This window comes from Erythrolamprus reginae, chromosome 11 (assembly GCF_031021105.1).
Source record: "Erythrolamprus reginae isolate rEryReg1 chromosome 11, rEryReg1.hap1, whole genome shotgun sequence".
NCBI classification, from domain to species: Eukaryota; Metazoa; Chordata; class Lepidosauria; order Squamata; family Dipsadidae; genus Erythrolamprus; species Erythrolamprus reginae.
Window position 1 is genome coordinate 4931580 of NC_091960.1, and position 14394 is coordinate 4945973.

Genomic DNA, 14394 nt, shown 5'->3' on the forward strand with positions numbered 1-14394 from the left:
TTTTAAAATTATTGAAAACATAAAACTCAAAACATAAACTCACATTTCATTCTTATGAAATGAAATATGATTATAATATGGTAAGTATTAATTGCAGATTTAAAATAACGGATTGGTCAATGTTGACAATGTTATAATAATAGAGTTTGCAGTTCTTTTATTTTTTCTCTTGTCTCCCATTTTTTTTCATTTTTAAAACTTTCTATTTTTTTTCCCCTCCTTTTTGTCGAATTATAACTTTTTATTGTATTATGAAACTATTTTAAATTGTTTAAATTGAAAAAGTTTGTATGGAGAATTTTTTTAAAGAAAAATTACCCCCCCAAAAAACATAAACTAACAAAAATAAAAAACATAACAACCACAAAATCCACCAACTTAATATGAATTTCACATTTACATTTCAGTCTCTACGATATCCCCTTTTCTTTTAAAGTTAATTTGAATCTCTTTTTTTCTTTTCTATCCAACTCCATATGGTGTAATATTCTTTATCTTATTTATTCTATAATTCTAACGTAAGTTTACTTAATTTTGCACAATCTAACATTTTCCTAATCACCATCTCTTCACTTGGTCTTTTTCTGCCGTCAGTCTTCTATGTTTCTATGCTATCTATCTATCTTCCTTCCTTCCTTCCTTCCTCTCTCTGACTGTATTTATCTCTTCTTCCCTCCCTCTAATCTTGTTCTCCATCTATCCATCCTCCCTCCCTCCCTCCTTTCTATGGTGTGCAGTGGTTAGAAGGCAGCATTGCAGGCTAACTCTGCCCACTGCCAGCAGTTCGATCCTGACCGGCTCAAGGTTGACTCAGCCTCCCATCCTTCCGAGGTGGGTCAAATGAGGACCCAGATTGTTGGGGGGGCAAGAGGCTGATTCTGTCAACCGCTTAGAGAGGGCTGTAAAAGCACAATGAAGCGGTATATAATTCTAAAACGCTATTGCTATTTTCTTAATATAAACGATGCTGCGCTTGAATGGTCAGACGGCAGAGGAGACGTTATGTGCCAGGCCTTTACCTTGTCCGGCTGGGAGTCATTGCGAGGCTGCTGGTAGGTGATGAGATGAAGGCCAGGGCAAGAAATCCTCGCGCTGACATTGGGCCAAGGAGGTAATGAAGAAGGACTGCGGCCCCCACCAGCCGTAGGTCCCTGAAATCTTCCCCACTTGGCACCTGCCCTGTTCTGAGGAAGGGGAAAGGAAGCTGGTTAGGAAAACCCGGAGGAGAATTGGAGGTCACATCAAGAGGGCGGCCTCCACCGCCAACACGGGAGCCCCCAACCTGCCCGCTTACCTGAGATGGGCATGCAAGTCTCGTTTTGCACACACCAGCCGAAGGGCCCTGAAGCTCGGGGCAGAGAACCGTTGGTGTCACCAAAGGCCAGGCATGATTGGCAGTCGACTAGGAGGCGGGCCAGGCCCAGACAGCCACTGTTGGGGCACTAAAGAAGGAAGAGGGTTGGGGGAAAGCCAGCGGCTAAATAGGTTGGACAAAGTATGAGAAAATTATAGGCTTTTTGGTTCAACTGTGAAGATTGGATAGGCTTTTCCTTGGGATAAAGGCACATAATCCTTCATTTAATTTTGACCTTCATTCACTGGTCTGACCAACTTCCTTCCTTTCTTCCTTCCCTCCCTCCCTCATTCCTTCCACTTCTGCTATCTCTCCCTCTCTCCCCTTCTTCCTTTCTCATCTTTTTTCCTTCCTTCCTTCCTTCCTTCCTGCCATCCATCCATCCACCCTTCCTTCCCCTTCCACATTCTCTCCATCTCTCCCTTCTTCCTTTCCCACCTTTTCCTTCCTTCCTTCATTCCTTCCTTCCCCTTCCACCATCTCTCCCTCTCTCCCTTTCCCACCTTTTCTTTCTTTCTTTCTTTCCTTCCTTCTTTCTTTCTTTCCTTCTTTCCTTCCCTCCTTCCCCCTCTGCCATCTCTCCCTCTTACCCTTTCCCACCTTTGTTCCTTCCTTCCTTTCCTTCCTTTCCTTCCTTCCCTTCCTCCCTCCTTCCTTCCTTCCTTCCTTTCTCCTTCCCCCCCTCCCTCCCTCCCTTCTATCCATCCACCCACCCATCCACCCACTTGGTTTCTATACAGATATTCCCCCATTTACAGTTATTCGTTTAGCGAACATTTCATGTTACAATGGCAAAGCAAATCCTCATACTTATGACTGTTGCAACATCTCCAAAAATCACTTGATCAAAATTCAGGCATTTGACAACTGGAACATATATTCATCACAGTTGTAGCACCCCTGGATTTGAGGATAGTTGTTTGTGACTTTCTCAACCAGCTTCTGATAAGCAAAGTCAAAGGGGGGGGGCGGCGGCCAAATTTGTTTAACAACCACATGATTCACTTACCAACTAAAGTGACTTACGACAAAAAAACCCGTAAAATTGTTAACCACCTGACATGCATAGCAATGGAAAAATCCGGTTGCAATTCTGGTAATAAGTCAACAACTACCCTACGCTCCAGAAACAGCAGTTAAATTTACACCCCACACGCTTACGTCATTCGCCGCAATTTGCGTCTTGTGCATTTTTCAGCTACTCACCAGGTTGCGGGGCTGAGTGCTCTGGCATCCTCGGGAGCACCAGGCGCATTCTGGGTCCTTGGCACAGGTGCTTTTTTCTGTGTAAATAGAGCAGTAATCCAGATGGTACTGAGGCCGGGAGAGAAGAAAAGTCAGTATTAATTTTGCCCTGCCATGGGGAACGATGGCCTCTTTATGACCTGTGGACTTCAACTCCCAGAATTCCTGAGCCAGCATATCTGGCTCAGGAATTCTGGGAGTTGAAGTCCACAGGTCATAAAGAGGCCAATGTTCCCCACCTCTATACTAGTGTCCTACCTTGATTTTATTCGATTGTACGGCCACCAATCTATTCTTATTCCATTTTTTTCTCCCTTGTCCTCAATTCACCTCTTCCATCCAGTACTTGATAATAATTAACCATTTTATTTAAATCTTTTGTGTTGGGATGCATTATAGCCTCCATACTGGAAAAACCATTGTGGGGTTTGTGGATAATTTATTCTTTTAATCTTGGTCCATACCTCGAATATTGAATTTCTGATAATATGCTGTCTAAAGTATTTATGGGTTCTATCTTTCCTATCCCATAGAAAGGCGTGCCACCCTACCATCAAATCATGACCTTCTAATGCTAATAATCATTTATTCTCTAATTTAATCCAGTTTTTTAGCCAGTCCATAATTGATGCATTATAATATAGCTCAAAATCAGGTAACCCGAAACCTCCTTGCCTTTTATTGTCCTGTAAACACTGTATTTTAATCCTCTTTAATCCTTTATTATTTTTACAAATAGCTCAAGGTAGGGAACATGTTCAACACACCTCCCTCTTCCTATTTCCCCCAGAACAACAACACTGTGAGGTGGGTTGGACAGAAAGAACCGGACTGGCCCAAAGGCACCCAGTTGGCTTTCATGCCTAAATCAGAACCAGAATTCACGTCTCCTTGTGATTGGTCCAAAGTTACCCAGTGGTTTTTTTTTGCTTAAGTCAGAACTAGAACTCACATCTCCTTGTAATTGGTCCAAAGTCACTTGGGCTTTTTTTGCCTAAGTCACATCTAGAACTCACAGTCTCCTGATCCAACATCAACCAGACGGCTCTCGTGTTTAAGGTGAGACTGGAACTCGCAGTCTCCCATTTTCTAGGCCCAACTGTCTCACGGGGGATCGGGGGAAGCCTGACCTCCAGACAGGGGCTGGTACCCCAAACCAGAACCCCAAAGATGGAAGAGTCAACTTACCATCTGAGATGGCACCTGGAAGACAAACGTGGGCACTTTGTAAGCCAGCAGATCGCCCCGTGGCACCCCGCTGTAACCTCCCGCCACGAGAAGCACGTTTCCGTTCATCACAGTGGCCACGTGGGAATACCGGCCACGCGCCTGGGCCGAAGTCTTCGACTCGTGCTCTGAGGGAGAGAGGTATAACAATCAGCCCCATAAGTTTTCAAAGAAAAAAAATTACAATTATTGTTTTTTTTTCTCGCAGCCGTACTTGCAGAGAGTAAAGTCAAGGCAATTTCTAAATTCTTCCCGCACAATTTTTTTTAAAATGGAAATAAACTTGAGCGCTGGAAGTTTGTTTATTCCATTTCTGTAGCTGCCCATCTCAGCAAAAGACTCTGGGTGGCTCTATGTATTTATTGATTCAACAAATGCCATATTTTTCAGAGTATATGGTCAAAGCAATGGTCAAAGCAATGGAAACTGCAGTTTAATGTTTCCAAATGTAAAATAATGCACTTGGGGAAAAGGAATCCTCAATCTGAGTATTGCATTGGCAGTTCTGTGTTAGCAAAAACTTCAGAAGAGAAGGAGTTAGGGGTAGTGATTTCTGACAGTCTCAAAATGGGTGAGCAGTGTGGTCGGGCGGTAGGAAAAGCAAGTAGGATGCTTGGCTGCATAGCTAGAGGTATAACAAGTAGGAAGAGGGAGATTGTGATCCCCTTATATAGAGCGCTGGTGAGACCACATTTGGAATACTGTGTTCAGTTCTGGAGACCTCACCTACAAAAAGATATTGACAAAATTGAACGGGTCCAAAGACGGGCTACAAGAATGGTGGAAGGTCTTAAGCATAAAACATATCAGGAAAGACTTCATGAACTCAATCTGTATAGTCTGGAGGACAGAAGGGAAAGGGGGGACATGATCGAAACATTTACATATGTTAAAGGGTTAAATAAGGTTCAGGAGGGAAGTGTTTTTAATAGGAAAGTGAACACAAGAACAAGGGGACACAATCTGAAGTTAGTTGGGGGAAAGATCAAAGGCAACACGAGAAAATATTATTTTACTGAAAGAGTAGTAGATCCTTGGAACAAACTTCCAGCAGACGTGGTTGGTAAATCCACAGTAACTGAATTCAAACATGCCTGGGATAAACATAGATCCATTGTAAGATAAAATACAGGAAATAGTATAAGGGCAGACTAGATGGACCATGAGGTCTTTTTCTGCCGTCAATTTTCTATGTTTCTATAAAGCACACCTTTTTCTGCCCTAAAAGAGGCTGAAAATTTGGGTGCAGCTTATACACTGAATGTAACTTTTTCGAAGCTTTTTTCCCCAGCTCTAACAAGGTGCTAACAATCTTCCCAGCTCTTCCAGGCTTGTTACTCTCTCCAAAAAATGTTTCTTCAGCACCTAACTAGGTGCTAACAATTCCTGGCTGGCAGGATTTTTTCACTGCTACTCCAAAGGGTTTTTTTTCCAGCCCCTAAATCTTTGCAGGCTTGTTTTCATTGCTATTCCCTCTGAAAAAGTTTTTTTCAGCCCTAACAAGGTGCTAAGGCTCTTCCTGGCTTGCAGGATTTTATTCATTGCTACTCCAAAAGTTATTTTTTCAGCCCCTAAGTCTTTGCAGGCTTGTTTTCATTGCTATTCTCTCTGAAAAAGGTTTTCTTCAGGAGATAAAATAATGTACCGAAGCTGCCCAGACTAAGGACGCTAGCCAGATGAATACATTGTAAGATAAAATACAGGAAATAGTAAAAGGGCAGACTAGATGGACCATGAGGTCTTTTTCTGCCGTCAGTCTTCTATGTTTCTATGTTTCTATCTGGTAGGCAGATTTTTCCCCTTATATTCCTTCCAAAAAACTAAGGTGCAACTTATGCTCCGAAAAATGCAGTAAATTTCAGATACGCTTCTACCACGGAGCACTCCAGGTTTTGTCACAAAAAAGTGTGGGGGCCAGGACCCCCCTTACCTTGAGTGATGAGAGGGGCCAGTTCGTGACTCGAGACCCACTGGTGGCAGCCCAAGTGGTAGAAAAAGATTTCGTCCTCGTAACATTTCTCTTCGTGGTAATGGATGTGGACGTTGCCTCCTGGAAGAGAGACAGAGCAGAGGAAGCACAAGGAGGTTTGGAGAAAACTCGACACAGAAATATCCTTCACATTTTCAATTCTTCTCAGTTCAGGTAGTCCTCGACTTACGACAATCGAAGCCCAATTTCTGCGGTAGGGACGTTTGTGAAGGGAACTTTGCTCCACTTTAAGCAGCTGTCACTATATGTATTGTTAAATAATACAGTGGTACCTCTACCTAAGAAGGCCTCTACTTAAGAACTTTTCTAGATAAGAACCGGGTGTTCAAGATTTTTTTGCCTCTTCTCAAGAACCATTTTCCACTTACAAACCTGAGCCTCCGAAACTGTAACCGGAAAAGGTGGGGAGAAGCCTCCATGGGGCCTCTCTAGGAATCTCCTGGGAGGAAACAGGGCCGGAAAAAGCGGGGAGAAGCCTCCGCGGGGCCTCTCTAGGAATCTCCTAGGAGGAAACAGGGCCGGAAAAGGCAGGGAGAAGCCTCCGTGGGGCCTCTCCAGGAATCTCCTGGGAAGAAACAGGGCTGGAAAAGGCAGGGAGAAGCCTCCGTGGGGCCTCTCCAGGAATCTCCTGGGAAGAAACAGGGCTGGAAAAGGCAGGGAGAAGCCTCTGTGGGGCCTCTCTAGGAATCTCCAAGGAGGAAACAGGGCCGGAAAAGGCAGGGAGAAGCCTCCGTGGGGCCTCTCTAGGAATCTCCTGGGAAGAAACAGGGCTGGAAAAGGCGGGGAGAAGCCTCCGTGGGGCCTCTCTAGGAATCTTCTGGGAGGAAACAGGGCTGGAAAAGGCAGGGAGAAGCCTCCGTGGGGCCTCTCTAGGAATCTCCTGGGAGGAAACAGGGCCGGAAAAGGCAGGGAGAAGCCTCCGTGGGGCCTCTCTAGGAATCTCCTTGGAGGAAACAGGGCCGGAAAAGGCAGGGAGAAGCCTATGTGGGGCCTGTCTAGGAATCTCCTGGGAGGAAACAGGGCCGGAAAAGGCAGGGAGAAGCTTCTGTGGGGCCTCTCTAGGAATCTCCTGGGAGGAAACAGGGCCGGAAAAGGCAGGGAGAAGCCTCCGTGGGGCCTCTCTAGGAATCTCCTGGGAGGAAACAGGGCCTCCACCCTCCCTGTGGTTTCCCCAATCGCACACATTATTTGCTTTTACATTGATTCCTATGGGAAAAACTGCTTCTTCTAACAAACATTTCTACTTAAGAACCTGGTCACAAAACAAATGAAGTTTGTAAGTAGAGGTACCACTGTATATTTCTTTCCCAAAATTACCTGTTATAATTCTCAATAAATAAATTTCTGATTTCCAATCCTTACGATATTTTATTATTCCTTCTATTATTTTTCTAAGTTTAACCCAATTATTTTTTTTTCTTTTTTGCATTTTCTGCATGTCCATTACATACATTTCGTAAGCTGCTTAAAACCCACCTCTGCCGTCAGGCATGGGGGAATTGAGACCCTCTTCCCCCTAGGCCTTTACAATTCTATGCATGGTATGTATGTATGTATGTTTGGGGTTTTTTTATATTAATGGGATTTTAATTATTTCTAACATCAGACTACTATTGTACACTGCTTTATTGTTGCTGTTAGCCGCCCCAACTCTCCGGAGAGGGGCGGCATACAAATCCAATCAATCAATCAATCAATCAATCAATCAATCAATAAATAAATATGAAAATATTTCAGGAATTTTTACTTCCACAGTTCCCGGAACGTTTGAGTAGCCGTGCTGCATACTCACCGTACACCACCATGTAATTGCCAATGACGGTGGCGGAGTGGAAGGCCCTTTCTCGAGGGCCTCGGTGCGAATCTTTGGCCCGCAATGTACTCCAGTAACGCAAGTCAACGTGGAAGAGGTCGGTGGTGTTCACTCGCACACTGAACCTGCAGTGATGGGAGAAGTCGAGTCGGTCCTCCTTTTCCTCTCTTAAGTCCCACAACAGTCGTCCCTCGGGATTTTATTTTCAACACTCAACGAATTTGGTACTTGACATGTTTCGAAGGCGAAAAAACATCTTTTTCCAATACTCATCACCTACTATATTTTTGGGAGTATAAGACGCATCTTTCTTCCCCTAAAAGAGACTCAAAATTTGGGTGCGTCTTATACTCCGAAAGTAGCTTTTTCAAAGCTTTTTCTTCCAGCCCTAACGAGATGTTAGCAATCTTCCCAGCTTGCAGGATTTTTTCCATTGCTACTCCCTCCGAAGGGTTTTTTCAGCCCTAACCAGGAGATCCCACAAAGAAGGAGTCAACCTATTCTCCGAAGCAGTGATTTTTAACCTTCTTCGAGCTGCGGCACATTTTTTACATTTACAAAGTTTGGCCAAAAAAATTCTCTCTCTCTCTTCCTCCCTTTCGCTCTATTTCTCTCTCCTTCCCTCTTTCTCTCCCTTCCTTCCTCTTTCTTTCTCTCTCTCTCCATCCCTCTTTCTTTCTCTTCCTTCCTCTCTTTTTTGATCTCTTTCTCCCTCCCTCCCTCTATGTCTTTCTCTCTCTCTCCTTCCCTCCCTCTTTCTCTCTCTCTTGCTTGCTTTCTCTCTCTTGCTCTCTCTCTCTCTCCCTCTTTCTTTCTCTCGCTCGCTCTTTCTCTCTTTCTTTCTTTCTTTCTCGCTCGCTCTTTCTCTCTCTTGCTTTCTTTCTCTCTCCTGCTTTCTTTCTCTCTTGCTTTCTCTCTCTCTGAGCTTCGCAGCACACTTGACCACGTCTCACGGCACACTAGTGTGGCGCGGCACACTGGTTGAAAAACACTGCTCCAAAGCACCTGAGGGTAGAACAAGAAGCAATGGGTGGGAACTAAACAAGGAGAGAAGCAACTGAGAACTAAGGAGAAATTTCCTGACAGTCAGAACGGTTGATCAGTGGAACAGAAGTTGCCTCCAGAAGTTGTGAATGCTCCAACACTGGAAGTTTTTAAGAAGATGTTGGATAACCATCTGTCTGAAGTAGTGTAGGGCTTCCTGCCTAAGCAGAGGGGTTGGACTAGAAGACCTCCAAGGTCCCTTCTGGCTCTATTCGGATTGACTGATCTTTCTCCCAGGACTCAACATACAGTGGTACCTCTACCTAAGAAGGCCTCTACGTAACGAACTTTTCTAGATAATAACCGGGTGTTCAAGATTTTTTTGCCTCTTCTCAAGAACCATTTTCTACTTAAGAACCTCGAGCCCGGAAAAATTTCCCAGGAAATTTGAGAGCGGCACAAAGGGCCGGCCAGTTTCCTGCCATTCCCCCTTTAATCCCGGCCATCTCGGGCTTTTCTGGGCTGCCAGAGGAGCCTTTCGGTGGCGCTTAAGGAGGCTTTGGCAGTCCAGAGCGAATGGAGCATTTTCCTTTCTCTGGGCGCTTGCAGAGGGAATAAACCTCTGCCAGCGCCCAGAGAAAAGAAACGCCCCCTTTGCTCTGGGCAGTGACTGTCCTCCTCCTCTTCTTCCTCCTCCTCCTCCCACCCAAATTCCGAGCTTTTATTTCTTTCCTAATGGGTTTGCACGCATTATTTGCTTTTACATTGATTCCTATGGGGGAAAATGGCTTCTACTTACAAACTTTTCTACTTAAGAACCTGGTCACGGGACGAATTAAGTTCTTAAGTAGAGGTACCACTGTACAAGATAGAACTTGCTAGCATTGGCTCACTTCTCCTTTTGGCCGAAATAATTAAGTCACACGGTTTGATTAGCATTTGTTTTTTGTACTCATCGCACCTCCTGGAATGAATTACAGCTGAGTACCGAGATAACCACTGTACCTTTGGGGAGTGGGGGGTGCCCCATAACTGCCCACCTACCGAGCAGTGGAGGGCCGGTGCCCACCATAAACCACGAGAGTGCGGGAAGCAGGGTGGAAGACCATGGAGTGGCCGGCTGCTGCAGGAGCCTTCCCGCCCGAAGGAACTACCAGCTCCCAGGTCCATCGTTTCAGGTGGAAGCGGTACATGTGGGAGGAGAAGACATCCACACCGGTGCGTCCTGCGGGAATGGATTAGGAGGCCTCAGGGTCAATCCTCCACGGTGGACTCCGCCTTCCATCCTTCCCACGTGGCCCCAATGAAGACCCTGTTTCTTGGCTAACTCTGTAAACCGCTTAGAGAGGCCTGCAAAGCACTGTGAAGTGGTGTGTAAGTCTAAATGTTATTGCAATCTATGCCTATCTCTCTCTTTCTGTGTTTCTTTCTGTCTGTCTGTCTGTCTGTTTATCTGTCTGCCTAATGCCTGTCTAATCTATCTATCTATCATCTCTATCTACCTATCTCTCATCTGTCTTATCTATTAATCTCTATCATTTCTACCTATCTATCTATCTATCTATCTATCATCTCTATTAATCTCTATCATTTCTATCTATCTATCTATCCTATGTACCTATCATCAATCTATCCTATCTACATATCATCTATCTATCTATCTATCATCTATCTATCATCTCTATCTACCTATCTCTTATCTATCTTATCTATTTATCTCTATCATATCTATCATCTATCTATCCTATGTACCTATCATCTACATATATCCTATCAAAATATCATCTATCTATCATCTCTATCTACCATCTCTTATCTATCTTATCTATCTATCTTATCTATCTATCTATCTATCTATCCTACGTACCTATCATCTATCTATCCTATCTAAATATCATCTATCTATCTATCTATCTATCTATCTATCTATCTATCTATCTATCTATCTATGATAACTATCTATTTATCTCTTATCTATCTATCCTATCGTCCTACCTACTTATCAGAAATTCAGTATTGCAGACTAATTCTGCCCACTGCCTGGAATTCAATTCTCACCATCTCAAGGTTGACTCAGCCTTCCATCCTTCCAAGGTCAGTAAAATGAGGACATAATTTGTTGCGGGGGCAAGAGGCTGACTCTGTAAACCGCTTAGAGAGGGCTCTAAAGCCCTGTGAAGCAGTATATAAGTCTAAAGGCTATTGTTGTTGTGATGATGGGGCATTTCCCCTGGAAGAGGGACCCCTGGACATCCAAACCAAACAGGCACCTCTTCGACTCACCTCCAAATACGTACAGCCATTCATCGACTACCGCCGATGCGTGGCCGGCCAACTCAGGGGGGATAGTTGTGTTCAAGGGCACCAGCTCTTGCCAATAGCCCTCCCGGGGCAGATACATCCAGACATCATTGGACAGAGATCCAGAGGCCAGCTCTCCACCGAACAGAATGAGGGAGCCCTCCCAGGCCACGGCTGTGTGCGAGTGGCGAGCAGTCTGAAAATGGAAAAGATGGAAAGGAGATCAATATTTATTTTTACATATATTTTTTTTTTAAAAATCCCACCTTAATTATTATTACTGAGGCAGCAAACATACTTCATACATCTACCTCCTCCTATTTTTTGCCACAACTTACTTACTTACTTACTTACTTACTTTCTTTCTCTCTCTCTCTCTCTCTTTCTTTCTTCATTTATTCATTCATTCACTCATTCAACTTCTATGCTGCCCAATCCGGAAGGACTCAGGGCGGCTTACAACAAAATATAAAAATACAGTTAACAATAAAAAGTCCAATATACAGTGGTACCTCTACCTAAGAACGCCTCTACTTATGAACTTTTCTAGATAAGAACCAGGTGTTCTTCGAAACTGTACCCGGAAAAAGCAGGGAGAAGCCTCCGTGGGGCCTACTTAGGAATCTCCCAGGAGGAAACAGGGCTGGAAAAGGCGGGGAGAAGCCTCCGTGGGGCCTACTTAGGAATCTCCTAGGAGGAAACAGGGCTGGAAAAGGCAGGGAGAAGCCTCCGTGGGGCCTACTTAGGAATCTCCTGGGAGGAAACAGGGCTGGAAAAGGCAGGGAGAAGCCACCGTGGGGCCTATTTAGGAATCTTCTTGGAGGAAACAGGGCTAGAAAAGGCGGGGAGTGTTGGGCCTCTCTAGGAATCTCCTGAGAGGAAACGGGGCCAGAAAAGGCAGGAAGAAGCCTCCCTGGGGCCTCTCTAGGAATCTCCTTGGAGGAAACAAGGCAGGAAGAAGTCTCCGTGGGGCCTCTCTAGGAATCTCCTGGGAGGAAACAGGGCCTCCACCCTCCCTGTGGTTTCCCCAATCACATGCATCATTTGCTTTTACATTGATTCCTATGGGAAAAATTGCTTCTTCTTACAAACCTTTCTACTTAAGAACCTGATCATGGAACGAATTAAGTTCCTAAGTAGAAGGACCACTGTATAAGAAATCTAATTTAAAATCAATTCTAAAACCCAATACTTAAAAACAGTCATCCACATTCGTTCCATACACATTGGCCTTGGCTAGATGTTCAAGGTTCTCTTTTTCCGCACGAGGGGAAGCCGAAAGGGACTTACTGGAGAAGGGCTGAGCACCCTCTGATGCCAAGTGTTGGTGGTGAAGTTAAAAAAGACAAGGTCCCCCAAAGCGGCGTTTAAGTCCAAGCCTACAGGGAAAGAAAGCAGAAACATCAGGAAATTTAGGAACAGGAGGGAAAGCAGACAATAAACAGTATTATGTCAGGACCAGAAGCATTGGTTGCCGATCAATTTCCGGTCACAATTCAAAGTGTTGGTTATGACCTTTAAAGCCCTTCATGGCATTGGACCAGAATATCTCCAGGACCGCCTTCTGCCGCACGAATCCCAGCGACCGGTTAGGTCCCACAGAGTTGGCCTTCTCCGGGTCCCGTCAACTAAACAATGTCGGTTGGCGGGCCCCAGGGGAAGAGCCTTCTCTGTGGTGGCCCCGACTCTCTGGAACCAGCTCCCCCCAGAGATTAGAACTGCCCCTACCCTCCTTGCCTTTCGTAAACTCCTCAAAACCCACCTTTGTCGTCAGGCATGGGGGAACTGAAATATCTCCCTTGGGCCTATACAATTTATGTATGGTATGCTTGTATGTATGTCTGCTTAATAATGGTTTTTTTTAAATATCTTAAATTGTAAATTACTAGATTGGTCATGAACTGTTTTTTATTGTGTTGTGAGCCGCCCCGAGTTTACGGAAAGGGGCGGCATACAAATCTAATTAATAATAATAATAATAATAATAACAACAACAACAACAACAATAATAAAAGATGAACGCAGATCTCAGAAATGAACCTGTAATGCTTTATTGAAGGCCAATAAAGAATTGTGGCAAGGGAAATATACTGCTCAAAAAAAATAAAGGGGACAAATGACGGGGACAAATAAAGGGAAAAAAATAAAGGGATCCTAGATCTGAATGAATGAAATATTCTCATTGAATCCTTTGTTCTGTACCAAGTTGAATATGCACAGCAGCAGGTGAAATTGATGGTCAATCAGTGTTGTTTCCTAAGTGGACAGTTTGAGTTCACAGAAGTTTGATTTACTTGGAGTTATATTGTGTTGTTTAAGTGTCACCTTTATTTATTTTGAGCAGTGCATATTTTTTTTCAATGCTCTGAAACGCTTCTTCCCATCTTTCCTGCCATTTGACTTACTGTATTTTTCAGAGTATAAGATGCACCTCCCCCCCCCTAAAAGAGGCTGAAAATTTGGGTGCTTTTTATATCCTGAATGTAGCTCTTTTTTTCAGTCCTAATGAGGCACTAATGATCTTAGCAGCTCTTCCCAGCTTGCAGGCTTTTTCATTGCTACTCCCTCCAAATAATATTTTTTCCAGCCCTAACAAGGTGCTAACGATCTTCCCAGCTTGCAGGCTTTTTCATTGCTACTCCCTCCAAATAATATTTTTTCCAGCCCTAACAAGGTGCTAACGATCTTCCCAGCTTGCAGGCTTTTTCATTGCTACTCCCTCCAAAGAATATTTTTTCCAGTTCTAACAAGGCGCTAACGATCTTCCCAGCTTGCAGGCTTTTTCATTGCTACTCCCTCCAAAGAATATTTTTTCCAGCCCTAACAAGGTGCTAACGATCTTCCCAGCTTGCAGGCTTTTTCATTGCTACTCCCTCCAAAGAATATTTTTTCCAGTTCTAACAAGGCACTAACGATCTTCCCAGCTTGCAGGCTTTTTCATTGCTACTCCCTCCAAAGAATATTTTTTCCAGCCCTAACAAGGTGCTAACGATCTTCCCAGCTTGCAGGCTTTTTCATTACTACTCCCTCCAAAGAATATTTTTTCCAGTTCTAACAAGGCACTAACGATCTTCCCAGCTTGCAGGCTTTTTCATTGGCTACTCCCTCCAAAGAATATTTTTTCCAGCCCTAACAAGGCACTAACGATCTTCCCAGCTTGCAGGCTTTTTCATTGCTACTCCCTCCAAATAATATTTTTTCCAGCCCTAACAAGGTGCTAACGATCTTCCCAGCTTGCAGGCTTTTTCATTGCTACTCCCTCCGAATAATGTTTATTCCAACCCTAAATCTTTGCAGGTTTTTTTTCATTGCTACTCTATCTGAATAAGATTTTTCAAGCCCTAACCAGAAGGTAAAATGATGTGCTGAAACTGACCAGACTGAGGACGCTAGCCAGATGAATACCTAGTAAGCAAATTCTTTTCCCTGTTTTCCTCCCAAAAAACTAAGGTGTGTCTTATACAGTAGTACCTCTAGATA

The 14394-nt window shown here is 44.1% G+C and overlaps 1 protein-coding gene across 1 annotated transcript in view; it reads right to left on the reverse strand.

Moving 5' to 3' along the window:
* MEGF8 (multiple EGF like domains 8) overlaps positions 1 to 14394 on the reverse strand; it is a 62798-nt gene that overhangs the window by 41567 nt on the left and 6837 nt on the right. The window contains 10 exon segments of the mRNA XM_070763758.1: positions 1020 to 1076; positions 1078 to 1184; positions 1295 to 1442; positions 2561 to 2668; positions 3788 to 3954; positions 5757 to 5876; positions 7609 to 7754; positions 9658 to 9838; positions 10897 to 11110; positions 12205 to 12293. Coding sequence (XP_070619859.1) covers positions 1020 to 1076; positions 1078 to 1184; positions 1295 to 1442; positions 2561 to 2668; positions 3788 to 3954; positions 5757 to 5876; positions 7609 to 7754; positions 9658 to 9838; positions 10897 to 11110; positions 12205 to 12293 — 1337 coding nt within the window.